Genomic DNA, 27,928 nt, shown 5'->3' with positions numbered 1-27,928 from the left:
CACACATATGCAGGAGGAGAAAACCAAACATCGTGTAGATGTGTCGCTGTTATGTAAGTATCAGTCAGTGACAAAAATAAATAACGTTAGTACAAAAAAACTCACGTGGGTTTGTTGACAAATAACGGTATCGCCTTGTGGAGAGGTTTGCAGTTAAAGCTGCGTTTTACAGACATTTTATTCAAGTTTTTTTGTAACACACATTTTAAGATAAGACGCAAGTCTTATCAGGTTGATCCTCACATTTTGTTGTTTATATTGACCTGCAAAGCCATGAGACTTGAAACTTGTGAAATTAAATAGGCTGCGTCACGTTCGCCTGGTAGTAACATTTTAAATGAATATTCATAAACTTCATGCAGAGAAATCATCTATGTCTTTGGATTAAGGTTCAAATAGTATGTTTAGGTTACTTTGGTTGTGACGTGCCTACTTCAGATTGGAGTGACGTTTGTGTCCTGTTACACGTCACACGTGTTCTGACCTTCGGTGCTGTTGTTACCAGAGCCGTTGGTTGTTACTATATTCCTAGGTTGTTTATGAGCCATTCCCTCTCCCTCATTTCTTACCATCAAGACTTAACGTTCCCCCTAGAGAACCCCCCCCCCCCCCTCTCTCTCTCTCTCTCTCTCTCTCTCTCTCTCTCTCTCTCTCTCTCTCTCTCTCTCTCACACACACACACACACACACACACAGAGGGTCCACTCGGTTAAATGGCACTGTTGTAAAGAGAAGAGCACTGAGTACTGTGTGTACGCATTCCGTCACCAGAGAAGGTCTGGACACTGACTGACTGCTTCCCTCAAAGGTTTGAGCTAAACTTTTCTTGAGAATCCTATACGTTTTCTAAAACTTAAATGCTTTTTCTAATATTCACTTACTTATTTCATTCTTACCGAAGTTCTTACCGAATATGTTAATTATTAACTGTAGTCTTTGCATGTGCCACGTTTTTTTAATGCTTGCGATTCTGTTTACATTCAGATGCTGTGCTTAGACACACAGATCATTTCAAAACGTTTGAAACGGTTGATGTGTGTTATTTAAATACTATTACAGTATTTATCAATATTAGCTTTAATTAAAATGTTAAGATTTTCAGTTTTAAGTTACTTTGAAATTAAAAATTGCCAGGTATGTTCACACATACGAGGAATTTGTTTTCGTGACAGAAGCTAATTAGGCTTTGTTTTTTTTTTAATTCTTCCTTTTGGCTTTAATTTTATTTCACTTTCAGTCTTTTTTTTCAGTTATTTTCCAGGAAAAAAAAAAATATATATATATATATATATATATATATATATATAATTATTGTATATTATTTAATTTCAGCTTTGTTTCAGTTGAAGAGAATGCTATATTAATTTTGTTTCCTTCCACTAATAGAACTGTTAAATATCTTCAGTTCCTCTTAATTTTTGAATGGTCATGAGAAACACGTTTCTCTGAAACTTCCCAAAGTTGAATCACAGAAGTTGTTTTTTGTTTTATTTCAGCTATATCGAATTTAGAAATTCATTGTAACCTATGAATGAATGATCCACCCTGCAGCTTTTGATATCAGACAAGACCACATTTTGGTTTTGGTTGCAACATAATATTGCACACTGATGCCATCTAGTGTTGTGCACACTTTTGATAACTTGCTTGGCATGATTTTTTCTTGATCTTCACAGTTGAACACTTACAACACTCGGGACAAAAATAAAAGGAACATCTTATTGTCAGTTCTTACTTGTATAGCTCAACTGAATGCATCATCGAGGTCCACAGGGTGAGCGAGATGCCATCACAAACGCCCACCACAGACTGTTCCGGGCAACACTCTCCTCCAATGGAGCCGAAATCAGTAAGCTCTACAACAGGAAATGAGGAAATTCCCTCATCAACTACTAGTGACCCCACTGATCAGTCAGAAGGCACAGGAGCAGCAGTTTCCAACACTTTTCCCATTGAAACTAATAAGTCAGATAGGCCCAAATTTGGTTCGAGTGTTCAGACTAAAGAGAGAATGAAGTTTATTCTGGGAGCTTCTGAGGATAATTCCTCTGATGATGAAACTTTGGCTATGAGCCAGGTCGTCAAACCTCAGCCCAAAAGCATAGAGACAGCTAACACACTAACCACCACGTCATCAGAGGTGGTGCCACCCCTGAACCAATCAGCCTGTTTGAGGTGAGTTTAATGTTGATTATGTGTGTGCGCAATCTTATTGTCAGTATATTGTCATATATATGTATGTATGTAAATGTGTGTGTGTTTCTTTAAATATTGAAATTACTATAAAGTTAAAACATTCATTGTTCATATCATTTCATATCATAACATATCATTGTTTTCATGAGCTATGTGACATATAGAAACATTCCAAATTAACTGAATTTAAATTTGTTTGCATCTAAATATATTTAAATAATAATATTAATTGATAGTTATATGGAATCATTTTACGGAATATTTGTCACAATGCATAATTATTTAAATAAGCTAAGAAAGCAAAAGTGCAAAAATGTAAATAAATGCCAACAACTTGCAGTACATTTTAACCTTAAATATTTACGTTTCAAAAAAAAAAAAAGAAGAAAGAAACTGCTATTTGACATGAGCTCAAATTATTTATTTTGGAGCTTTATTGTCATTATGCAGAGTACAAGTACAGAGCTAATGAAATGCAGTTAGCATCTAACCAGAATTGCAAGAATATAGTGTTTTATATACATAAAAGTGCAGAGTAAGTGAAGCTATGATTTACAGAATGTACAGTGGAGTTGCTATATACAATATTGAGCAGAGTATATGCAGAATATAAATAGGAATGCAATGTAGGGATTGTATGTACATTATGAACAGAGCAATGTAGGATTATATATACACATTATGAACAGAGCAATGTAGGCTTATATATACACATTATGAACAGCAGCAACATGAGTACAGTGGTAATAAATATAGTTGGATGAGTGTGCAAAAGTATTGTTAAACAATGTATTCTATGCAAAATAACAGTAGTGCAATGTTAATAGTGCAAATGTGAGCTACATCAGTTTTTGGATGCAATGTGAAATTAATGCAAATAGACTAGTTCAGATTTTCCCTCTTGTGCCTCAGTATGACTGATTTAATAGTTAACTTCTGTGTCTAGTCTTGAGATTTGCTCCGAATACCGGTAGAGGACACTGTGCACCACATGAAAGTTCCCAATGTCAAACAGGACAGAGTTATGGACCAGAAATACAGCCATATGGTCTTTCTCAGTGATCACATGACTTGCTCATGCTTGTCACCTGTTAAAGTGACATGCTGCACATTTCTGTACTATTATTGGAAGCATTGCTCCTGATGTTGACTTTCAGAGACATTGCTTTCCAGCGTGTTTCCAGAGACAAAATATCCTAGACATATATATTTAGGTGTTTGTTGGGACAAGTTGTTTCGATGTGGTCTCTGGTTTTTGTGTGTAATCTGTGAAACGCTGTTGTCCTCTTCAACAAGTCTCCTACTTGGGCGGACTCCCTCAGAACCAATGGACAGCGGTTGATAATACAGAGCAAGACAAATGCATTTTGTTTTACCAATAATGGAAGTGAAAGTTTACAGGCCAAAAGGTAAGGTCATTCTTTTGGTGACATTTGTCTAAACAGATCTTTTCTTGTGGTGACATTTGTTGAGACAGATCTGTCTTTGGTTGCAGTGAACAATCACCTGTTACTATGTTAAGCACTTTGGCAAACTGCAATCAACAAATGAAAACTCTTTTCTTTAGCATGCTTTCAACATGGCTAGATTTGCAATTTATTTGCAAAAAATATTTCCAAAGATTATAGGTAATGAACCTTCAGAAACTTGTAGTTTGGCAGGCATTTCGCAAGGAATTGCATTTATTTGTCTGTAGAGAAACAAAAACCAATGATCATCCTCACCCGGCTCTTAGCATGTTTTTCTTAAACATGTGGTAGTGAGGTCCTCACATGGGGGAGGGGACATGAGTGGGAGCAAAGAGGAAAAGGGAGGGAACATAAAACGTTTGAGATGTTGTTGTTTTCTTCTCCTGCATTATCATCTGATACTTTGCCATGGATGGAGAAGAAGGACAAGCACTCAACTGGTTTCAGTGCCTCAAGAGGTTGGTACCAGACCAAACATGCACCTTGTTCATTCTGTCCTCTAGAAGTGTACAGTATGTTCTTGAGTAGTACACTGGAAGTAAAAAAGGGGCGTGGTTTCTGTAGTTGTTTTTAGCAGCGTAGCATAACAAAGCAACTTGTGAGTCACAGTAGTGTTGGAAATGAGTTTTGGAATGCAGAACTATGCAGGATTTCTGTTCTCCAGACTGTGCGTATAGTGTTACGTAATATAACCTGATAATTTTAGCCTGTGTCTCTCTGAGTTCAAATACTTGTGTAAGCTCAAAGAGCAGAGAACAAAAGAGAACTGGATAATGGCAATGTTTGTAAGGTTCCCTGATGCTACATGCATTTTTCAGATAATGGAATAAACAAATGCAGCTGCTCATTGTTTGTGGGCAGTTAAGACGCTGGATTATTGAAAACAGACATGAAGTCTCAGAACGTAGCATAATTGCCAAATAGGATTTTCATATAAGCATAATAAAATCAATATTTTTTTTCTCTGCACAAAATGACACAATTACAACAAATAGTTATTTTTAATAAGCATGCAGTTTTAAAGAAAATATGTTTTGGAGTGCATTAAATAGCAAAAGATTGAATGAAGCTTGTTCTATGTTTGTTTACTGGTTCTTCTTGCTGTCCGATGGGAAAACAAACAGAAAAACAGAAAAATGATGAAATTTGGTACACTTGTAGTGATGGCCATGAATAGTGATCTGACCAACTTTGGTGTCTCTAGGATCAACTCTATAGCGCCACCACCAGTTCAAAAATTCAAAATTTAAATGGTAATAACTCTTGAACGCCTTATTCTAGAAAAATGAAATGTAGTACACCTAATTACTCTCCTCATGCTGATCACATTGAATATCTTACATTAAGCCTGCACCCATTACAGTAGCGGCCATTTTTAATAAAAAAAAATTGTTATTCCTCCTTCAAATGTTGTCCAATTTTTCAGAAACTTGGCAGAGATGATCTCTGGACTGAGCCGCATAGAAATGACTGAACAGAAGTTTTTGACCTACTGGTCAAAAAGTAAAAAATATGTGATGCTGTGAACTCAACTGAGGTTGACCCGAAATTAGTTTTGAAGCTGCATCTTGGCCAAACTTTGATCAATCAAAATTAAACTTGATGCACTTCATCAACAGCATGGTATGAGTATCCGTGTTAAAGTTGGGAACAGCGCCACCTATGGATCGTGAGATATGAAAATAGCTATTTTGGCTCATAACTTTTGAACAGTTGGTCAGAAGATCATGATATTGGTGTCTGAATCTGTGGATATCAATTTTGTCAGGATCAGCTGAACCATTCTGACATTTGTCATAAATTGCTATATCTTTTAAACCATTTGACATATATGCACAAAAATGTATAGGGGATCATCAATGGCATGTCCCGGAGGTATCCGGAAGTTTGAAAACAGTGCTACCTAATGTTTCAGAGATATAAAGATTTTTTCAAAAACAAGAAACTTTTTTTAGAACATTAAAATGATGTAGTTTTAATAATATCTCATTCCCTGGTTTATGCCTATTTTTAATTGGTTAGCATGCTAACCAGTTGCCATTCTTTCTAATGTGGCACTTCAGCGATCAGGTTAACAATAAACATTAGTATTAAGTTAGCAAGTTAGCATACTAATATGTCTAAAATGCTAAGTCATGCTTTTGTGAGCTCATTCCCACAACTAAATTTCTCCTCTGCAGCCTGTTGAATTTGTGTCAGCTGAGTGGGTCACTCTGCTAAGACCCTGACCCTGAATCTTTCATGTTGTGCTGTTTTGATTTTGATCCATATCCGCATTGTGCAAATCTTTATTGCTCCTGGATCAGAAATAAATGTTTTTATCCATGCTATGTTCATGAAGTGTGATCATGCAGATGATCCACAAGTTTAATAGTTGATAGTGTTTTAAGCTGCATATCCCTTGTTTTTGTCTTCTCCATTCCCCTTTTACTGTACATTTAATTGCATTACATTCAGATATGCAACTTAAAGTGTAAACTTGTTTTACAGTTCAGGTGTTAGGCAGTACTGTCTCTAGGATATATGATAACACATTTAGCTGTGATTGGCTGATTTGCTTGTGTGAGCATTTATATTATACCACACTTTGACAGAGGTGGAGAGTACAGAGGCCAGATCAGTAGAGGAAACATTTTTCACACAGACGGATCGAGTTGGCTTCAAGAAGTCATGCTGATTTGATGGATTCTTACATCGTATGTTTGTTTTTCGAACATTTTAGTGTGCTTATATTAGCTAAAATGCTGATTTGCTGATGTTTCTCATGAAGGCTTATATAAAACTTTTCTGTTACAGCAGTTTCCACATCTTACTTGTTATTGAAACCCTACCCAGCTTCCTTTTTGTAATGTATTGTATGTTTAAATAATTAAAATGATGTTTTATGCCTGTAGGCCTAGCATGTCAGGCCCCCACCTGCTGAAAAAGGGCAAAGAATACAGGAAGATGGACGTGCACAGAGATTTCACTGTTGCCTCCCCGGCTGAGTTTGTCACTCGCTTTGGAGGAAACCGCATTATAGACAAGGTTATAGATATGCCTTTATGTGTAGATCTATGCTGTTTTACTTAATTTTCAGCTGGGTTTAATATATCTCTCTCATCTTAGGTGCTGATTGCTAATAATGGCATTGCTGCAGTTAAATGCATGCGTTCAATTCGACGCTGGTCCTATGAAATGTTCCGTAATGAGAGAATCATTCGCTTTGTGGTGATGGTCACACCTGAAGACTTGAAAGCCAATGCAGGTCAACAGACAAGAAAAATTATTGTTCAATATGAAACGCAACTTTATTTGTATATGCATATTTTATGTTATTTAATTACAGTTATTTTAAATGTGTATTTTTTTTATTATTATTTCGATTTTATTACATAAACCATTTGTTCTAGGCATTCATTTTCGTTTTTTTCTCCAGAATACATTAAAATGGCTGATCACTATGTGCCAGTCCCCGGCGGCCCAAATAACAACAACTATGCCAATGTTGAGATGATTGTGGATATAGCCAAAAGGATTCCAGTGCAGGTACAGCCTGTCCAATATCTGTCACAGAGATGTGTATTTTCTATCATTATTAATGATGGTCTTGTTATCTTTATAAGGCGGTGTGGGCTGGATGGGGTCACGCTTCTGAGAACCCCAAACTACCAGAGCTTCTTCATAAATCAGGGATATCTTTCCTAGGTATTTCATCTCATTATCTAAGACCTGTTTAGACAGCTTAGCCTTGCTAGTTGAGGACAGAGAGTGTTTATGGGGTTGTTCTTTTTCAGGACCTTCCAGTAAAGCCATGTGGGCATTAGGAGACAAGGTGGCATCTTCCATCGTTGCTCAGAGCGCAGAAATCCCCACACTGCCCTGGAGTGGATTTGGTGAGAGATCCCGTTCACGACATGAGCTGCTGCTAGTGTGATGTCTTCATCCATCTTTATCTTTTTTTTTTCAGGTCTAAAGGTTGAATGGGCAGAAGAAGAACAAAGGCATGGTTGTGTGATCAGTGTTCCTCCTGAACTTTATGTGCAGGGCTGCGTTAAAGATGTAGACGAGGGTCTAGCGGTGAGTTTTCACTGCACAATCAGACGGTGACATCAGTTTTGATTTAGTTTGCTGCTGATTTAGTGTTGTCTTGTGGCTAGAGTGCTGAAAAGATTGGCTACCCTGTGGCTATCAAAGCATCAGAGGGAGGTGGAGGGAAAGGCATCAGAAAAGTGGACAGTTCTGAAGACTTTCCCAGCTTTTTCAGACAGGTACACTGTGCTTTGATGCATCTTCATTATTTTGTGTAGTTCTAGGTTCGGGTTTCATTACACGGTGTCACATGTGTCTGTTTTTCAATACAGGTGCAAGCTGAGGTGCCAGGTTCACCTATTTTCATCATGCAGCTAGCCGAACATGCACGCCACCTGGAGGTGCAGATCCTGGCTGACCAGTATGGTAACGCCATCTCTCTGTTCGGCAGAGACTGCTCCATCCAGCGCCGCCACCAAAAGATCATAGAAGAAGCTCCTGCTACCATTGTCTCCACCAGCACTTTTGAGCAAATGGAGAGGGTGAGAAACAAATCTATGAATATTTTCTGGCCATGTTGCCTTTGGCCGTTCATGAGCTCTTAAACTGGGCTGTAAAGTTCACACAGCTGTGTATTTTATTTGGTTGCACCATTGGTTCTTGAGGCTGAATGTAGCTACTATGTTGTAGGTTTTCTGTAAAGTAATGCGCAGTTGATCCAAGGACAGCCTTCAAATTTGTGCACAGACGTATACTTGCAGATATACATTCTTATACAAAAAAAAAAGAAATTTATTTATCATGATTGATTTTATTTGACATGCACAACACGGAGCGATGCACACCAAGGTGCTTTGTTTAGATCAGGTTCGTGTTAGAGTTTTAATAAAAGTTCATGATGTTTTTGTGCATTGAATTTGTTTTTGTTTTTTTCAGCCTTTTATTTTGGGAACTGTTTCACAATGGTGTTGATATTGGCTTGCACAATTTATTTTCGGCTCTGTGTGTCAGTATGCAGTGCATCTGGCTAAAATGGTGGGCTATGTAAGTGCTGGTACAGTGGAGTATCTGTTCACTGAGGATGGAAGTTTCTACTTCCTGGAGCTGAATCCGAGACTACAGGTGGAACACCCCTGCACTGAGATGATTGCTGATGTCAACCTTCCTGCTGCGCAGCTACAGGTGAGTAGCATAGTGAAGTTTTGAGATTCTCACTGCAAAGTAACAAGACCCTAATTTGTTTCATATTTTGTTATTGTTGTTAATTCTCAAATGCTGATCTTAAACTCCTGGTACCTTCTCTCTGTAGATAGCGATGGGGATCCCTCTTTACAGAATTAAGGATATCCGTGTCCTGTTTGGTGAAGCTCCGTGGGGAGACACACCTATCAACTTTGAATCTCCAGAATGCATCCCCTGTCCCCGGGGACATGTCATAGCTGCACGCATCACCAGTGAGAACCCAGATGAAGTGAGCAGGTTTTCGACATAGTTAATAATAAGAAATATTGATAACACTTTATGTAAATCCTTTATGTATAATGGATTATAAAAGTAATTGCAATGCATTAATTATGCCTTGTAGTGCACCTTAAAATGCATTGTGCAGTCTCATGAATAATTGTAACCACAGTTAATACATTATACACATTCATTGTTACGCTATGCATTTTAAATTCAGTTATAATTATTTATGATAAGATAATAATAATACTCTAATAACCCATTATACATAAGTGAGATGTTACAGAAATATTTTCTAAGCAGCAAAATCAGCATATTACATTTCTGCAGCTGGAAAATTCAGTTTAGCCATCGCAGGAATAAATTGCATTCAAAATGGGAAGTTATTTTGAATTGTTATATTGCACAGTATTACTGTCCATGCTATTTTTGACCAAATAAATGCATCCATAGTGAGCTTAAGAGACTTGCACAATTTTTTTTTTGTATGCAAATATCTTCCAAAATTGTCTAATAATATAAATAGATTGCTTGTCTAAATTAAATCACTAGTATCATTTTATTTACTCCTGTTTAATAACAGTATCTGTTATGTATTTTTAAAAGCTTAGTATTAATGCAGTAGTCTTTTAAAGACTTGATTTGCCTGATTCATTTATTTAACATTTTTGTCCTCACAAGGGCTTTAAACCAAGCTCAGGAACAGTTCAGGAGCTGAACTTCCGCAGCAGTAAAAACGTGTGGGGTTACTTCAGTGTAGCAGCCACCGGAGGCCTACACGAGTTTGCAGACTCGCAGTTTGGACATTGTTTCTCCTGGGGCGAGAACCGAGAAGAGGCAATCTCGTGAGTTGCTGGAGACTAGCAGTAGATACTTAAATGAAATCTTTAATGCTTTAAAAACACTAATGGCTTTTGGACTTGAAGGCTTTAAAAAAAAGTCTTTGTGGCCTGCAGAAACATGGTGGTAGCCATGAAGGAGCTGTCAATCAGAGGAGATTTCAGGACCACGGTGGAGTATCTCATCAAGCTGCTAGAGACGGAGAGTTTCAGGAACAACGACATCGATACTGGCTGGCTAGATCACCTTATTGCAGGGAAAGTGCAGGTAAGACTCATACCTAGGAAGTGAACTGAACTAAATCGAGACTCGAATAAACTTACAAGCCATTTAAAGTAAAGTGACATGTGTTTTATTGTATGTTTCTTTTAGGTGGAGAGGCCAGACACCATGTTAGGTGTGGTATGTGGTGCTCTACAAGTTGCTGATGCAAGTTTTAGAGAGAGCATGTCTGACTTCTTGCATTCACTGGAGAGGTATTTCCTCTATGCGGGCACTCCAGCATCCCAGGCATTGAAAATGCAAAGAAACCACTATAATGTTACAGCATTCTGTGTTTGAATGTGTTTCTGGATGTTTCAGGGGTCAGGTGCTGCCTGCTGCTAGTCTCGTCAACACAGTCAATGTTGATCTAATCTATGATGGAGTTAAATACTGCCTAAAGGTAATATATAATAAAACACTTGAATCCCTTCGATCACCTTTTTATTCATGAGTAACAAACGTGAATGTGTTTGTTTGTGTCTGTGGGACAGGTGGCTCGCCAGTCACCCACCACGTACGTCATCATAATGAATGATTCAGATATTGAAGTCGATGTCCATAGACTCAGTGATGGCGGACTGCTTCTTTCCTATGGTGGCAGCAGCTACACAACCTACATGAAAGAGGAGATTGACAGGTCAGAGAAAAAGAGGTTTTGTTCTGTGTACTTTTTCATATGGACCAGCTGATGTTTATTTAGTCTTTTGTCATATGATGTGTAGCTACCGCATCACAGTGGGAAACAAAACGTGTGTGTTTGAGAAAGAGCGAGACCCTACGGTGCTCAGGTCACCTTCTGCTGGCAAACTGTTGCAATATGTAGTTGCTGATGGTTCTCATGTTCTGGCCACCCAGCCTTATGCTGAAATTGAGGTAAAGATGAAGCATTTTACATTTCTAGATAGCAGTTTCCCTTTACAGAATGCACTTTTTCATATTCTGTATATGACCTTATGTGGCACTGAGAGAGATGTTTTAAATTAGAGTGATTGTTTGCTTTCGCCGTCTTTTTACAGGTCATGAAGATGGTGATGACCCTGCATGTCCAGCATTCAGGTTGCATTCACTTTTTAAAAAGACCGGGAACAGTATTAGAGCCTGGGTGTGTAGTGGCCCGAATGGACCTGGATGACCCCAGCTGTATTCATCCGGTGATTCGTCTATAATTTCTCCTCACTAGATGATGCACATGATCAACTGTTTAGTACTGTTTATTTAGTCTTTTAGCAGACACTTTTATCCAAAACAACTTTCAAGTTAGGACGATAGAAGCAATTGAACCAAGAAAAGAACATTGATATGTAAGTGCTGTGCACTTGCAGGTATCAAGTTAAAATTAAAAAAAAATAATAATAATAAAATTACAACAAGTAGATAGGATAGAAAAATAACAGGGAATGCTAGTGTTGGGCAAATGTTAAAAATGTCATTTAGCTGGATGGCCCAAAGATGTATTGGGACAGTTTGACTACACTTAAAAATTTACTTTATGAATGTTATCGCTTTATATAAGAGCACACTTTTTAAGCAATATAATATATATGATAAATTGTTCTCAATGAAGAGTATTTTGACTTCTTCTGGTTGTCAGATGTTAGTGCATCATGTTCATAATTAATGTGATGAACTATTCCTGTGAGGAACTGACTTGATAAAAGTCACCTTGAAATCAGCTTGTTAAAAATAAAAAAGAAAATTGAAGTCAGTTCTTGGTTTGATACCTAATGCATTGTTGAATGTAATTCATGCATGTTTTAGTGTCCAAATAATTTTTGGGGCCACAGTTTTTGCTTTTTTCCAGTGTTATTTATAGACATACTGCCATCTGTGATGAGAAGTATTAATTCTCTGTCTACTCCATCAGGTGAAGCCGAATACAGAGCCATTACCATCCCAGGAGCCTTTACCTGTTGTAGGGGAGAGGCTTCACCAAGTCTTCCACAGTGTTCTGGAGAACCTTGTGAAAATTATGGATGGATACTGTCTACCGGAGCCATACTTTAGTCAAAAAGTCAGAACATTGATCCACTGATCAGACTCAAAGTAGCATGAATACAGTGTGCAGTTTGGTCTGCTAACTATCGATTTGCCGTTGCAGCTTAAGAAGTGGCTCGACACGCTGATGAAGACTCTTCGGGATCCATCTCTACCTCTTCTTGAACTACAGGAGATCATGACCAGCGTGGCAGGGCGTATACCAGTTACTGTGGAGAAGGCCATTCGAAAGGTCATGGCACAGTACGCCAGTAACATTACCTCTGTGCTCTGTCAGTTCCCCAGCCAAAGGGTGAGTATACTTATCTGGAACATAGATTGTGCTCATATCTCTAGACAGTGTTACATAGAGTCAAGTGTAACTTATTTAAATTTACCACATTTAGTTGATACCAATTTATATTACTCGACAGATTCTGTTTGCAAAGATACGGTGTATAATTGAAGTTGTTAATCAGTTTCTAATCAACACTTCTAGATAGCAAACATACTTGACAGCCATGCTGCTACACTTCAGAGGAAAGCTGACCGAGAGGTTTTCTTTATGAACACTCAAAGCATTGTGCAACTGGTGCAAAGGTGAGAAGTGCCTGATGACTCGCTCAAGCTGATAACATAAGAGATTCTACCTCAGCTGTTATCGTAAGATACCCAAAGACTTCTCTGTTAACTAGAAAATGCCACTCTACACCTGTTCTAAATCATTTTAGGTACCGAAGTAGCATCAGGGGGTATATGAAATCAGTTGTGCTGGATCTTCTGAGACGGTACCTTCAGGTGGAGATGCAGTTTCAGCAGGGTATATGTCCAAGTGTTATCTTGATACTACTGTCACAGAAGAGCAAACAGAACATGATTTCAGAAGTTTTCCTTTTTTTATTTATATATATATATATATATGGAAAATTTTAGATAAAGGACATAACCTGAAAATGGTTTGTTTTAATTTGATATAATTTAAAAAGTATATTTTTTTCTTTCTTATGACAGCTCATTTTGATAAATGTGTCATCAACCTAAGAGAGAAGTACAAGCCTGACATGACTCCGGTACTGGAGTGCATCTTCTCCCATGCTCAGGTCTCTAAGAAGAACGTCCTTGTCACCATGCTCATAGTAAGATCCTTTCTGAAATACTTAACAGTGCTTATTTATATTATTGTATAAGCTGATTCCACGCAGTCATTATGAAAATAGCAACAGAATGTTTAATTAGGAGTAAGTAGTTTGGTTTCATTGATACATCTTGTGCTCGTTTCGATTATAATGTAAAAAAATTTCAGGACCAGCTCTGTGGCCGGGACCCGACTCTTGCTGACGAGCTCATGGTCATTCTACATGAGCTCACACAACTCAGTAAAATGGATAACTCTAAAGTAGCGCTTCGGGCCAGACAGGTATGAACCTCTTGAACTCCAGCACTTATGTTAATGCTGACTTTACATATCAATATGTAAAGTGTTTTCAACTTTGATAATGTGACACTGAAGTATAGAGTAATGACTGCTGAAATTTTTGAAAATAGTGAACTGCTATTTTAAATTGTAATATTTCACAATATTCCAATTCTTACTGTCTTGGTAAGCCTTCTTTTAAAAAATATTTGTAAAAAAAATTATTGGAAAACTAGGAGTGTATATTGTGTATGCACATAGTTTGACCTACAATATTTCTTTCTTAAACAATATTGTATCCATTTCCAGTATAGCATTGCATCTCTTTTTGACTGTACAGTATGATTGGACAGTCAAAAGTTACATTTTACACAAAAAGCTTAATTTTTTGAAAACAGAACGTCACACTCTAAATAAAACATGGAATATTGTGTAGTCGTGTGATTTTAAAAAAGCATACTAATTTATAACGCATATTAATACAAAAAATGCACTAAGCAGGCACATTGTGCACTAAGCAGTAACAAAAAAAAATGTTATGCATGTTATAAATGTTATTCAATAACAACTTTGTTTCTTCAGGTGTTGATTGCCTCTCATCTGCCCTCATATGAACTCAGACATAACCAGGTGGAATCCATCTTTTTATCAGCTATTGATATGTATGGGCATCAGTTCTGTCCCGAGAACCTCAAGGTAAGGTGATTCTTTCGTCTTTACCGCTTTAACACTTTTAGATATTTGTTTATCTAAATCCTGCATTTGCAGAAACTCATCCTGTCTGAAACCTCTATCTTCGACGTCTTGCCCAGTTTCTTCTACCACAGCAACCGGGTGGTTTGCATGGCTGCCTTAGAGGTCAGTAAAGCTTGACCTTTTCTTCCCAACTGTTAGTGGTATGCATTCAGGCCTTTCCAATGTGTTGTGTGGGATTTCCTCAGGTATATGTACGGAGGGGATATATAGCGTATGAGCTAAACAGCCTTCAGCATCATCAGCTGCAGGATGGAACATGTGCAGTGGATTTCCAGTTCATGTTACCATCATCCCACCCTAACAGGTATAGCAGCAACCACATTTAGATACTTTATATACTCTATAGGGCTTACAAATACGATCCAGATACTGAAATCTCTGAGCTGTGGTGCTTCACAGGCCACACTGTCCATGTAATAGAATAACAATACAATTGAACCTGGATGTATAGTACAACTGTTTTCTAGTCTGAATGTTTCTGTATGATCCCCTGTAACATTTATTCTCCTATTGTGACATTGTTTTCTGTGTATCTCTCCTCTGAAAGAGAGCCTTACGTCTCATTGAGCCAGTCCATGCCCAAACCCACGTAATACGCTCTTTATTTTTTAGCATCTATTTAATGAAGTAATATATAACAGAGTGCACAAAAACAGATGATTTCTTACACTCCTAACTTCCCACTTTGGTGTAAAGCCTGGTTTGGGTTTCCTTTACTAAGCTTTACTGGGAGATGATATCGAGCACAGCACAGGGGCAAAATTTCACACCATCACACTGGGGTGATTGATCAACTTGTTTTGAGTATTTAGTTTTTTACATAAGCATAGGTTTTAATGATATAAAAATAGACACTGAATCATATGCTTTCTTTGTATATATAAGCCGACATGAAATCAAAATCGATCCTGTTTACTTTGCCACACATTCCTAGCCTCACTTGTGAATGACTTTCATCAAAAATATAATAATCAGAAATGTCACATTTCAAACACCTTTTCATGGTGATTTTAAATATTAAAGCATCAAAACTAAATCTTTATAGAAATGTTTCCGTTTCTTCAAAAGTCAAAGCAGATTGGTCAATCACACTGAATCGCGTTATAGGGAAAGTTCACCCAAAAATGAACATTTTATCATCATTTACTCATGTTGTTCCAAACCTATACAAGTTTCTTTCATATGTTAAACATAGAAGATATTCTGAAGGATAATGCTAAGCAGAGTTGATGGTCCCCATTTGCTTCTATAGTTTCTTTCCCTAGTATGAAAGTCAATTCAATTGTCTTCATATCTTGTTTTGTGTTTAACATAAGAAAGAAATGTATACAGTTTGGGAACATCATGAGAGTAAATGATGATAAAATAAAACTGTTCCTTTAACTGGGTTGCTCTGCATATGATTTGTAATAAGGATTGTAGCTTTGGATGTTTTGCAAATGCAAAAAGTGATTCCCTTACAGTTAAATTTGCTTGCTAATTTTCAACCTAAAATCTATTTAGATTTTTTTTAGAGAAATATTTCTACTAAGATTGTTTTTAACAATCATGATAGAAAGAAATCCAATGCTAACAACTCACCTGCTCTCATTTCAGAGGGAGCAGTCCTACTTTGAACAGGTAGAGTACAGCTCCTCCTTGCAGAACCACATAGTATGTCTGCAGAAATGCATGCTGGATGCAACTGTTTAATGACTTGAAGAAATTTAGCCTAAAGGGATTTTGCTTGTTTTATTTTGGATTTAATGGCTCAGATTTTTTCTTCTTCGATTTATTGGCTAATTCTACAATCCTAAATTTGCCTTAAATGTGCATTCAGTCAACACAGTATTAAAATGTGGAATGCATTTATACCAATCCATTGTTTAATTTAGATGAGCCACATGACCATGAACATCAGGGAGTATTTTGCATTTAAACTTGTGCTTTTTCCATTTAGCACAAGCAGTGCCATGAGTTTAGCATGTTTGTACATAATTGGTACACATAATTCCTTACTTTTCCATTTTGCATTCACACACACACCCATACATATCCTATATATACATACATATATAATATTCCAACTCTTCAATCACAGATTTTCTGTTCCTGTGAATGATACGGGAGAGTTTCAAACAATGCGTCGTCAGGGCAGTGAGCTCTTCCTCGAGGGGGCGATGTCGCCCCCCTGCCAGAGGATGGGAGCCATGGTCGCCTTCCATAGTTTTGAACACTTCAAAAGGTGCTTTCACTTCTTTTTCGTATAAATCGAGATTTAAATGCTTAATATAATGGAAGATGTGATCTGTGATTTGATTGTATTGTAGGTGTTTTGATGAAGTGATCTGCCGCTTTGCGGATCCGCTTTGTGAGAGTTCTCTGTTCTCTGATGGCTGTTCCACCTTTTGTGATGGGGAGAGCTGTAAGGTCAGAGTTAGGAGAAGAAACAAATGGGGATTTAACGATTCACTCAACACACAATGTGATATGATTCACTGTACTGATTTCACAATATGATTTATCCACAGTTTTTAACTAAATGAGATTGAAGGCAAATTATGAAAGGTGTCCTTTTATTATTGCTTTGATAAAATGCTGCACATTTTTTGTGAAATTGAAATATGTCAAATAACAAAACTAACCTGAAACTTTGAAAATAAATAAATTTAAAAATAACTCATAAATGAAATATTTTAATGTAAACAAGCTAAGGCTTTGCCAGTGCTCTTTTCATTTAAAATGAGAGAAAACTACTGCATTATAATCACAATCCAAACTTGCAACATAAACAGTTTTTAATCTAAGTTATATTGTTTAATTTAAAAATTTGAAGCAAAGACAGAATGGTCTGACTTTAGTTTTGTGAATCTATACTACATTAAACATATCTGCACGAAAAACAAAAACAGCAGATGGGTTGAATGAAAACGCAAATTCACTTTCTGCCAGCAGGTGGCGCTTATGAAACAGTGGCAATAAAGAGTTTGGTTGCCACTGTAAAGAAAGCAGCACTTTAATATGCATTATACAGAGGCAAGATGAAAGAAAATACCATCTAAACTTTACTAAATCTCCTCAAAGATACATAAACTCAGTTTTATTGTGATTCGTTTAACGTCTTAATCAACTTGAGTCGTCACGTCTTTGTATTGATTGTAAAAAGTCTCCGGCTGCATCATTACATCCCTAGAAAAAAACATTAATATTTCATCCAAAAATTAAAAAATAATCATTTACTCAGCCTCATGTCATTCCAAACTTTCCTTTTTTCTAATATTTAGTTTATGGTTGATTTCACTTTACATATGGTCTGTCTCTGTTTCAGAACATGAAGGAAAATCCCATCCACATCATAAATGTGTCAATCAAACAAGCAGACACTGAAGATGATGATGCTTTAGTCAAGGATTTCACCGCATTTGCTAATTCTAAAGTATGTTGAAGACTTATCCTTTTGGATGTGTGTGCTGCTCCATGACTTAACTCTCTTTGTGCCTCATTTCAGAAAACTCTGCTCTATGAGTATGGAATCAGAAGAATCACATTTTTAGTTGCACAAAAGGTGAATGCTCAGATACACTAATGACCAAGTATGTTGTCACTCAAAAAAGATTCAAATGAAAAACGCTAAACTGATCAATCTTGCCCCTCAGCGAGAATTCCCGAAGTACTTCACGTTCAGGGCCAGAGATGAAGTAAGTGATGCATCTGTCGATTCGGTCATTTAAAAATGTATATTGTAGAGTAACAACTGAACATTGTCCTTCTGTTTCTCTTAAGTTCCATGAAGACAGAATCTACCGTAACCTGGAGCCTGCTCTGGCCTTCCAGCTTGAGCTGAATCGTATGCATAACTTTGATCTGACGGCCGTTCCCTGCGCCCATCATAGGATGCAACTGTACCTGGGCGCTGCTCGTGTGGAAGAGGGTGCAGAGGTCACAGATTATCGTTTCTTTATCAGAGCCATCATTCGCCACTCTGACCTCATCACCAAGGTACTAGACAGTATGAAATATTATATTTCATAGAAATGAACCTACAATATTTTTAAAACCTTCAACCATGCCATGATTTTTTATTTTGTCCATTGGAATATTTGGGTCAGAACTCGTGATTACATTAGTCTAACTGGACACCATCATAAATGCATGCTTGAATAATCCTTGACATAAATCCTAAAATATTTTACTATACTGAATATAATTTTTTACACATATTTGTACACATCATTTTTTTTTTGTTTATAATATACCAGCATTTCAAATATGGGGTTAGAATTGTAAGATTTAAAAAAAAAAAGAAAAAAAAGCTTTTGAAAGAAGTTGAGTGTCACATAATCCACAAGAAATCATTCCGATATGCTGATTTGGTGCTGAAGAAAGATTTATTATAATTAGTGTACAGTATTATAAGATTTTTTGAAACTGATGCATATTTTGTTGTTGTAAAATGTGTAGAAATTAAAAAGCACAGCATTTATTTGACATAGATTTTTTGCAACAGTTTAAAAGTATTTGTCACCTTTGATAAATTGAATGCATTCTTGCAGAAAAAAGTATTAACTTTTTTATTTAAATAAATAAAATAAAACCTTACTGACCCCAAAGCTTATAATGCTAGTTTATATATTGATGTACATTATGCACCAAATTGCTTCCAACTTCCACTTGTTTTAGACTTGGCAATTAAAGGTAATTGACAATAGATGTTAAAATGTTCATACTAATGCATGTATCTTCAATGTGAAACCAGAAATCTAAAGTTCTTATTTCATATATGTATATATATATGATTTCATTTTTTTACTCTTTCTGTAGGAGGCCTCGTTCGAGTACCTGCAGAATGAGGGAGAGAGGCTGTTGCTGGAAGCCATGGATGAGCTTGAAGTGGCCTTCAGTAACATATCCACTCGTACTGACTGCAATCACATCTTTCTCAATTTTGTACCCACTGTCATTATGGACCCCTCAAAGGTTAGCTTCAAAAACATGAAACTCTTTTTCTTTTAACTCTTAAATGTAGTTAATCATCGCTGCTGGCAGTGTTCCTGAGCTGTATTGCTCTGTCGTCTTTTCCTACAGATAGAGGAGTCTGTGCGCTCAATGGTGATGCGATACGGTAGTCGTTTGTGGAAGTTGCGCGTTCTCCAGGCTGAACTGAAGATTAACATCCGCCTCACCAACAATGGAGATGTCATTCCCATCCACCTCTTCCTCACCAATGAGTCCGGCTACTATTTAGACATCAGCCTTTACAAGGAGGTCACTGACCCCTCCACTGGACAGGTACAATCTACATTCGCTGGAGTATGATTATACCACATGACACATTGGCATAACACAGGAATGAATGTGTGAATAAATGTGTGAAGGAATTCCTTTTTTTTTCAGTTATAGATTTCAAAGATACATAGACATACGTCTGACCCAGTTTCTTTTTGATATTCACTGCTCAAGTGCAAAAATTCAAAGGTTGAATGTTCAGAGGTACATAAGCTCAGACACAACAGCAGCTGCTTCATTTTTCTGTGTTTATCATTATGCTTTTGTACTCCATGCCATTTCTTCAGCTGACCGTTTTCTTCCTAACAACATCAAAACAGTTTTTTTAGAGGGTGCAAAACTGCTGAATGAGTTCCTGAGTGTACATAGTTTGCACAAACGATGGCTAATTCAATGTCATATATGTGCCTTCATCTCTATTTGTCTGTGCTCTAAAGTGCATTTGCATTTTCTCTTGCTAACTGAATCTGATTCACTACTGAATGCAGTGCCACCCACATTATCTTGGCCATCTAAAAATAGGAAAAAACACAAGTTTTGAAACTGATGTCATCAGGCTTTTTTCCTATTTGAACATGATCTTGAGGGTTTCAGTCTTTCCCCCATTTATGTCGATAAAAGCTGTACTTGCATTACTGTGAACCAATAAATTACCGAAACTGTGTGTCCACTGAGTGAGACTTTGATGTTGAACAATTCTAGACAGGCTAGAAATCAAATATTAAGTATTTGCTTTGCATATTGCTGTTGTAACAGTGCAACAAACGTATTAACTCCATGGCCACCTATGTCCACAACAATATCTGAAGACCCCATGGCTTCTCCATTTTTTTCATAATTTACAGAATTATGGTTAAGGATAAGGGTTTTTTTTAATGCTAACTTACATCTGCAGATAATGTTCCAGTCGTTTGGAGACAAGCAAGGTCCACTGCACGGCATGCTAATCAACACACCGTATGTCACAAAAGATTTACTGCAGGCCAAACGCTTCCAGGCTCAGACCCTTGGCACCACGTACGTCTATGACTTCCCGGAGATGTTCAGACAGGTGAGGTGATTCAGTTATCACTCACTGTGATTGTGGCAGTCTTGGTTCTGGAATTTATAGTTGGAATGACATTAGCCTGTTATCTTTGCTTTCTGTTGCCAGGCTTTGTTTAAGCTTTGGGGACCAGGAGACAGCTACCCTAAAGACGTGTTGATGTGTAATGAACTGGTCCTGGATTCTCAGGGGAGACTTGTGCAGATGAACAGACTACCAGGAGACAATGAGGTGCATCAATAATTTCTCACTGTATTCTTTGAGGGATTTTCTCAGGCACAGGACTAATTCTCTATGGATCTTAGGAGAATGCTGTTCATCAAACAGAATTATGGAACTTGTTTACATTTTTTAAATAATTTTCCTTGTAAAGAAAAGATGGAAAGTAAATGAAAAGTAAATGGATAAGCTCTGTGCAAGCCATTTGTCTGTCCTCCCTTTCCAGATTGGCATGGTGGCTTTCCGCATGAAAATGAAGACTCCAGAGTACCCAGAGGGCCGAGATATCATTGTGATCTGTAATGATATTACCCATATGATTGGCTCATTTGGACCCCAGGAGGATGAGCTTTTTTTACGGGCGTCTGAGCTGTCGAGAGCAGAGGGGATTCCACGTATATACATCGCTGCCAATAGTGGAGCTCGAATCGGCCTGGCGGAGGAGATACGTCACATGTTTCAAGTGGCTTGGATCGACCCAGATGACCCTTATAAGGTGACCGAATGCTTAATGTGCTACCAAATTTACCGTTGCTTGTCTGGGGAGTTTCATGTTAATTTCACTGTAATATCGCTAATGTTTTTGTATCTTTGTTAAATCTTGGGTTTTTTCATTTTATAAATCATATTTGATGCATGTTTGCTTTGTTTGCTCTGCTTTTGTTCAAGTCTATTATTCTGTTTTGCCCATGTAGGGTTTTAAGTACCTGTATCTGACGCCTCAGGACTACACCCGCATAAGTTCCTCGAATTCTGTGCACTGTCACCATGTAGAGGAGGGAGGCGAGTCCAGGTAACCCTTATGGCTTCAGTATGCACAGAATGAACTACAGTATACCCAAACCCTCTCTCATTGGCTCTTATGTGTTCAAATAATGTCTCAGGTACATCATCACAGACATCATAGGGAAAGAAGAAGGTCTTGGAGTGGAGAATTTGAGGGGTTCTGGCACCATAGCTGGAGAAACTTCTCAGGCTTATAAGGAAGTCATCACCATAAGCATGGTACTATCTAACATCTTCCCATAATCTCATCAAACAATATACAGTGTGCCAGGAACCAAATGCCAATATATGTAATATATAATATATTACCTATGTTTTGGTCATCTTGTAATCATTCTGTGTTCCTCTAGGTCACATGTCGTGCTATAGGAATCGGTGCGTATCTGGTACGTCTAGGACAAAGAGTAATTCAAGTGGAAAACTCCCATATCATCCTGACTGGGGCTGGGGCACTAAACAAGGTGTGGAATTTAGTGGAACACCTTAAAATGTGTCATGAAAAAAATAATGAATAAGAATAAAAAGTGTCATGTTTATGTTGGTTTCCTTTATTCCTTAAGAATAGATGAAGCCACTATAATTCAGTGATTTAAGTCTTGAATTCTGTATTTCTTTGTAGGTGCTGGGTCGTGAAGTGTACACCTCCAATAACCAGCTGGGAGGGGTTCAGATCATGCACAACAATGGAGTGACACACAGCATTGTGCCAGATGACTTTGAAGGGGTGCTAACTATACTACAGTGGCTGTCCTACATGCCAAAGGTAGTCTGTTTACAGATACTGTAGGGTGAATCTCCAAACAAACAAACAAAAAAACATTCCTAGTTCATAATTATCCCCAAAATAATAATGATAAAAAAAGCTATCATGATTTAGAATTATAAGCAAATGCAGCATCATTATTTTTAATTAGCATTAAAAGGCACATATTCTACCATTATAAACACCCCTGTTAAAAAGTCAAATACTTCTATTTAGCAAAGATGCATTAACAGGATGGTTCACCCCAAAAATATATATATTTGTAATTAATTACTCACCCTCATGTTGTTTCAAACCTGTAAGACCTTCGTTCATCTTCAGAACACAAATTAAGATATTTTTGATGCAATCCTAAAGCTCTCTGACCCTCCATAGACAGCAAGGTAACTACCACGATCAAGGTCCAGAAAAAGTAGTAAAGACATCGGTAAAATAATCCATGTGACATCAGCATGAAAGTTAATGATGCAATGCATTGTAAAAAAAAAAAGAAAAAAAAAGTGTGCATCGTATACAAGTTGGCATTTGTATCCCAATGCATAATTTCTAACATTTGCATCAGTAAAAAAAAAAACTGTAATATATATATATTGTTATGATCTTGACAGACTTTAGATGTAATCTTTAGCATGACTTTAAGTAGTTTGGACTGTTAGTCCAAATGACAAAAGGGCCAGTGTGTTTTTGTGTTCAATTAAATTAACATCAAACACCTCTTGTGTTTTCTGTTATAATTTAGAGCAATCAAAGTCCCGTCCCAATAATGCCTCCTACTGATCCAGTTGAGAGGGAGATTGATTTTGTTCCCACAAAAGCCCCCTATGACCCTCGCTGGCTGCTGTGTGGACGACCCCATCCCAGTAAGAATCGAATTATCCACACAATCTGTTATGAAGAAGACATACTCTCCACCCTGTCTGTGTAGGAGCTCAGGATGATACTGCAAACTCAGCCTTTCTTTTCTGTGAATGTGTGTTGATAGCTGTGAAGGGAGCATGGCAGAGTGGGTTCTTTGACCATGGCACATTTATGGAGGTGATGGCTACCTGGGCACAGACAGTTGTGGTGGGTAGAGCCAGGTAAGTGAAGCTGTCAAACAAACATTTGATTCAACTGAATATTCTGAGCCGAGTGAGACTGTGAATGTCCTACAGGCTTGGTGGGATTCCTCTTGGTGTCATTGCCGTTGAGACCCGCACAGTAGAGGTTACCATTCCAGCAGATCCAGCCAACTTAGACTCAGAGGCCAAGGTCAGAGTCCTGACACTATGAACGTTTTAGAACGTTTAGTTTTGTGTTCTCTGTGTTTGCTGTTAGCGTGTCCCAATTATTCTTATGCACTTAAAGTGTCTTTTCTGCCTCAGATCTATCAGCAGGCTGGTCAAGTGTGGTTCCCAGATTCGGCGTATAAAACCGCTCAGGCTATTGAAGATTTCAACAGGGAGAAACTTCCACTTATGGTGTTTGCCAACTGGAGAGGCTTCTCTGGAGGCATGAAAGGTATACAGCTGGTTTTCACACACAAGTATGCTTTTTAATGTACTTGTTCAAAAGTTTAGGATTATGTCGTTTTTATTTTATTTTTTTTACATTTAGTCATTTAGCAGATGCTTTTATCCAAAGCGGCTTACAAATGAGGAAAAGAGTTAAGATGTCCAATTTAAAATTAAACATTTAAGATGTAGGGGATGCTTTAAATTGATTAAAAGTGACAGTTATATAAGGTAATAAGGATCTGTTGGCCTTTCTATTCATCAAAGAATGCTATTATGGATTTCACAAACATATTAAGCAGCACGGTTGTTTTCATCATTGATATTAAGAAGAAGAAATGCTTCTTAAGCACCAAATCAGCATATATTTGAATGATTTCTGAAAGATCATGTGACAATGACGACTGGAGTACTGACTACTGAAAATTCAGCTTTGCCATCACAAAAATAAATTAGACTTTCAAATATATTCATATAGAAAGGATTGTAAAATTAAAATTGTAATACTATTTCACAATATTACTGTATTTTTGGTGAGTGTGTTAACTACTTTCAGCAACATTTCTGAAGGGCTGTGCATCTGCAAAGTTTTAAGAGGTTTTCTTTTAAGTTTCAACATGAACGCTCTGGTTCAGATATGTATGACCAGGTGCTAAAGTTTGGCTCTTACATCGTGGATGCCTTGCGAGAGTTCCCCCAGCCTGTACTGGTTTACATCCCTCCCCACGCTGAGCTGAGAGGAGGATCATGGGTTGTGATCGACCCCACTATAAACCTTCAGCACATGGAGCTCTACGCAGATCGAGAAAGCAGGTGAGCATGTCCATACAGCTTCTCTTCACTACTCTTCTAAATCTTTTTACTCCATTGATCTTATTTGATCGTTCACCTCAATTCCTCTTCAGAGGGGGTGTTCTAGAGGCCGAGGGCACAGTAGAGATCAAGTTCAGAAAGAAAGACCTGCTAAAGGCCATGCAAAGGATTGATGCTGTGTATTCCCGTCTGGCTGAGCAGCTAGGTATAGCTATTAATCTCACTTGAACACAAATGTCCTCACTGGCAGGGAACGTTTACACTCATGCATGTGACACACGGTTTACTGTTGTACTCCACGTAGGCAACCCAGAGTTACCAAGCCAGGAGCGTAAAGACTTGGAGGCCAAACTGAAGTCTAGAGAGGAGTTCCTCCTTCCCATCTACCACCAGGTGGCGGTGCAGTTTGTGGACCTTCATGACACTCCAGGAAGGATGCTGGAAAAGAGTGTCATCATGGTATAAACAAACGAAACATTAGGAGCAGAAGGCTCCATGTGGTCATAGCTGTGGATCACATGCATGAAAACTACCAGTTTTAAAGAGTGGCTTTTCTGTTTTTTTTCACCTGATCAAATGTTTTCAGGACATCCTGGACTGGAAGAATGCTAGGTCATTCTTTTACTGGCGTCTGAGGCGACTGCTGTTGGAGGAGGTGGTGAAGGGAGAGATCATGCAGGCCAACCAAGATCTGAGCAATGGCCATATACAGTCCATGTTACGCCGCTGGTTTGTGGAGACAGAAGGGACTGTAAAAGTAAGGAAACCTCATTCATGTGAACTGAAGATTTCTGTTTTTCTCTCTTACTGAAGTCGAGAGTTTGTAACAAATTCAGACAATTGTCAGCTTAGGATCTGATTTGCCAAGAAGAAAACAACTGTTCTTGTAAAACACTATTAAAAGTAGTTTCTGGTGAACTGAAAATGAACTGAAATGAAGAAATATTGACATTTCTAAAACTGGAATAAAAATGAAAGATTCATAAAAAAAAATTGTATATGAAAATGGAAAACATGCAAATATTACTAAATGCTGTAATAAATAATACTAAAATAACATTGGTGGGAAGTGTAGTTGAGCTTTGCTAGCTAAAATGTAACTTCAAATGTATCTTCATCAAACTTGACTATGATGAAGTTGATATTCATCCCATGTGAATTAATTGTTTCTTGCAGGCGTATCTATGGGACAATAACAAAGTGGTGGTAGAGTGGCTGGAGAACCATCTGTCCCAGCAGGATGGGACATGTTCAGTCATCAGAGAGAACATTAAATACTTAAAGAGGGACTACGCTCTCAAACACATCCGCAGGTCATTTTCTCCCCTTGGATAGGCATTTAATTCATTTTTTTCCATGGATGTAATAGCACACACTGCTGTAAAATACATAAACTTTTTTTTATGCTTTTCAGAGAATTATCTTATGGTCATTTATTTGGTCAGAATTACAGTAAAAACAGTAATACTGTAAAATATTATTACGATTTCAAAGAGCTTTTTACGGTTTTAAAATGTAATTTATTTCTGTGAAGGAATAAATCAAAGCTGAATTTCAGCAGTTGTTGGTGTCCAGGAAATAGTGTCAATGTTTCAAACAGTTATGCTGCATAATATTTGTGAGAAATAGATACTTTTTTTAGGATTCTGTGATTAACAGAAAGTTGAAAAGAACAACATTTATTTAAAAATGTTGTTGTTTGTATAACTACGTCAATTTAATGTGTCATTACTGAATGAAAGTATAAAGCACTTAAAAAAAAAAACCCTGAAAAGCCAAAGCTTTTCATCCAACACCATTCCTGGTTTTCCGTTTCTCAAATCTAATTTGCTTCTCAAATCAGTTTTCTAATAACAATCAAACTTTAAGTCAGATTTAGCACAAGCACAATGACCAGCAAACAGTCAGTCGTTGTTTAAGCAAACCTCTTTTAAAACTTTTCCTGCATTATATGTTTAGTTTAGTCCAAGCCAACCCAGAAGTGACCGTGGACTGCATCATCCAGATGGCACAGGACATCACTCCCTCACAGAGAGCCAAAGTCTGCCACCTGCTGGCCACCATGGACAGCTCCACCAGCAGCTGATCACATGCATGCCATTGAAAGAAACCTACAGAGAGATGACAGTCAAGTGGTATTATTTATAAATAGTGCTTTAAAAGCATAGTTTAAAAGAAAAAGAAAAAGGACACTTTTGGTCGGTTCTTTGGATCAACGCATCGGTCAGTAACCTTAAACAATTTTAAATGTCCAGCAGTCACATAGTCCTCCTACTCATCTTAGTGCACACAGTTGCTGTTAGTGTGACTCTCAGTGACCATGTTAGGATGGACATTTCTCAGCGGAGCACCAGAGCTTTTCTTTAAACTTTCTCAAGACAGGGAAATTAGTATGCAGTGTTATTAGTGTGCCTTTGTGTCCTTTCTGTGGAAATAAACAAGACTGAATATCAGATGGTTTTAGGGAATCACCGATGCTTGGAGCGCACATTCATGCTGTGTAGCACTTCCTCAGGAATATATAAATTGTGAAGAACAATTTATTAAATCTTTATTATTAGAGCGAAGTAACAGTATTACACCTAAATACAATCACTGTGTAGATATCAGGGTAATTCTTGATGATAACTTACAGTAGTTATAAACAGACATTGCATTGCAAAGTACTGTAATGCCTGCAGAATAGTTGATGCACATTCAAATTGTCATGAAATGTATTTTCTGTTCATATTAAATGTACATTAACTAATCTGCTTGGTGTTAAATATATCACATAATGAAAGTAGTTATACACATACAGTGTTATCAATATCAGGGCCACTGTATATTTAAATGGCTTGAACTTTGTTTTTTTGTATAGTTTATTTCACATGACTGCAGGTAATTCTTCTGTTTATATGAATGCAGCCATACAGTATGTGCTGGTTCTATGAATGGATAAATATGTGTACTGTACTCAGCTGTACTGATTCTGATTAAAGAAGACTTCTTGATCAGATGTAATGCCTTTAATTGAGTTTGTGTGCTTTTAGAACATACAAGTCAGAATAATACTACAGTAGAGCCAAAGGGCCTGACTTTGTTGACTGATTATCAGGCTGTTTTTAAAAAGAGATTTATAATAATTATGCATTAAATAATATGTGTTTTCATCTT

The 27,928-nt window shown here is 37.4% G+C and overlaps 1 protein-coding gene across 7 annotated transcripts; it reads left to right on the top strand.

Moving 5' to 3' along the window:
• Window positions 1-35: 35 nt before the first annotated feature.
• Window positions 36-27,924, top strand: LOC132141588 (acetyl-CoA carboxylase 2-like). 7 transcript variants are annotated; one of them, XM_059551243.1, is made up of 55 exons: window positions 36-53; window positions 1,677-2,175; window positions 6,560-6,692; window positions 6,774-6,912; window positions 7,084-7,193; window positions 7,271-7,352; window positions 7,442-7,540; window positions 7,615-7,724; window positions 7,805-7,915; window positions 8,009-8,218; window positions 8,688-8,858; window positions 8,986-9,147; window positions 9,822-9,985; window positions 10,097-10,247; window positions 10,353-10,456; window positions 10,563-10,644; window positions 10,736-10,881; window positions 10,967-11,117; window positions 11,261-11,395; window positions 12,109-12,255; window positions 12,343-12,531; window positions 12,718-12,818; window positions 12,950-13,038; window positions 13,230-13,354; window positions 13,522-13,635; window positions 14,215-14,328; window positions 14,401-14,490; window positions 14,574-14,692; window positions 14,936-14,977; window positions 15,985-16,008; window positions 16,469-16,612; window positions 16,698-16,797; window positions 17,696-17,803; window positions 17,876-17,932; window positions 18,024-18,065; window positions 18,151-18,366; window positions 19,189-19,344; window positions 19,453-19,656; window positions 20,549-20,704; window positions 20,807-20,929; window positions 21,144-21,413; window positions 21,613-21,710; window positions 21,802-21,922; window positions 22,054-22,164; window positions 22,323-22,466; window positions 23,206-23,326; window positions 23,449-23,545; window positions 23,621-23,717; window positions 23,831-23,966; window positions 24,595-24,772; window positions 24,865-24,977; window positions 25,077-25,231; window positions 25,359-25,529; window positions 25,949-26,085; window positions 26,732-27,924. In XM_059551243.1, exons 2-55 carry the CDS (start codon window positions 1,784-1,786, stop codon window positions 26,856-26,858), a joined length of 7,188 nt encoding a protein of 2,395 aa, XP_059407226.1. In that variant the 5' UTR covers window positions 36-53; window positions 1,677-1,783; the 3' UTR covers window positions 26,859-27,924. The 7 variants fall into 7 exon arrangements, with proteins under 7 accessions (XP_059407226.1, XP_059407225.1, XP_059407227.1 ...); XM_059551242.1 differs by lacking the exon at window positions 36-53 and having other exon boundaries at window positions 1,657-2,175; XM_059551248.1 differs by lacking the exons at window positions 36-53; window positions 1,677-2,175 and adding an exon at window positions 3,374-3,605.
• Window positions 27,925-27,928: the final 4 nt, after the last annotated feature.

The sequence above is a fragment of the Carassius carassius genome, chromosome 5 (genome assembly GCF_963082965.1).
Source record: "Carassius carassius chromosome 5, fCarCar2.1, whole genome shotgun sequence".
NCBI classification, from domain to species: Eukaryota; Metazoa; Chordata; class Actinopteri; order Cypriniformes; family Cyprinidae; genus Carassius; species Carassius carassius.
Note: the sequence above shows the minus strand (reverse complement) of the source record. Positions and strands in the feature narration are given on the sequence as shown.

What these genes read in the sequence shown, in the direction of transcription:
- LOC132141588 (XM_059551243.1), top strand. Translation starts at nt 1,784, where the DNA reads ATGCCATCACAAACGCCCACCACAGACTGTTCCGGGCAACACTCTCCT. An exon ending in GTGATGGGGAGAGCTGTAAG is followed by an intron (nt 16,798 to 17,695) that starts GTCAGAGTTAGG and finishes TCTCTGTTTCAG; the next exon opens with AACATGAAGGAAAATCCCAT. An exon ending in GGGCTGGGGCACTAAACAAG is followed by an intron (nt 22,165 to 22,322) that starts GTGTGGAATTTA and finishes ATTTCTTTGTAG; the next exon opens with GTGCTGGGTCGTGAAGTGTA.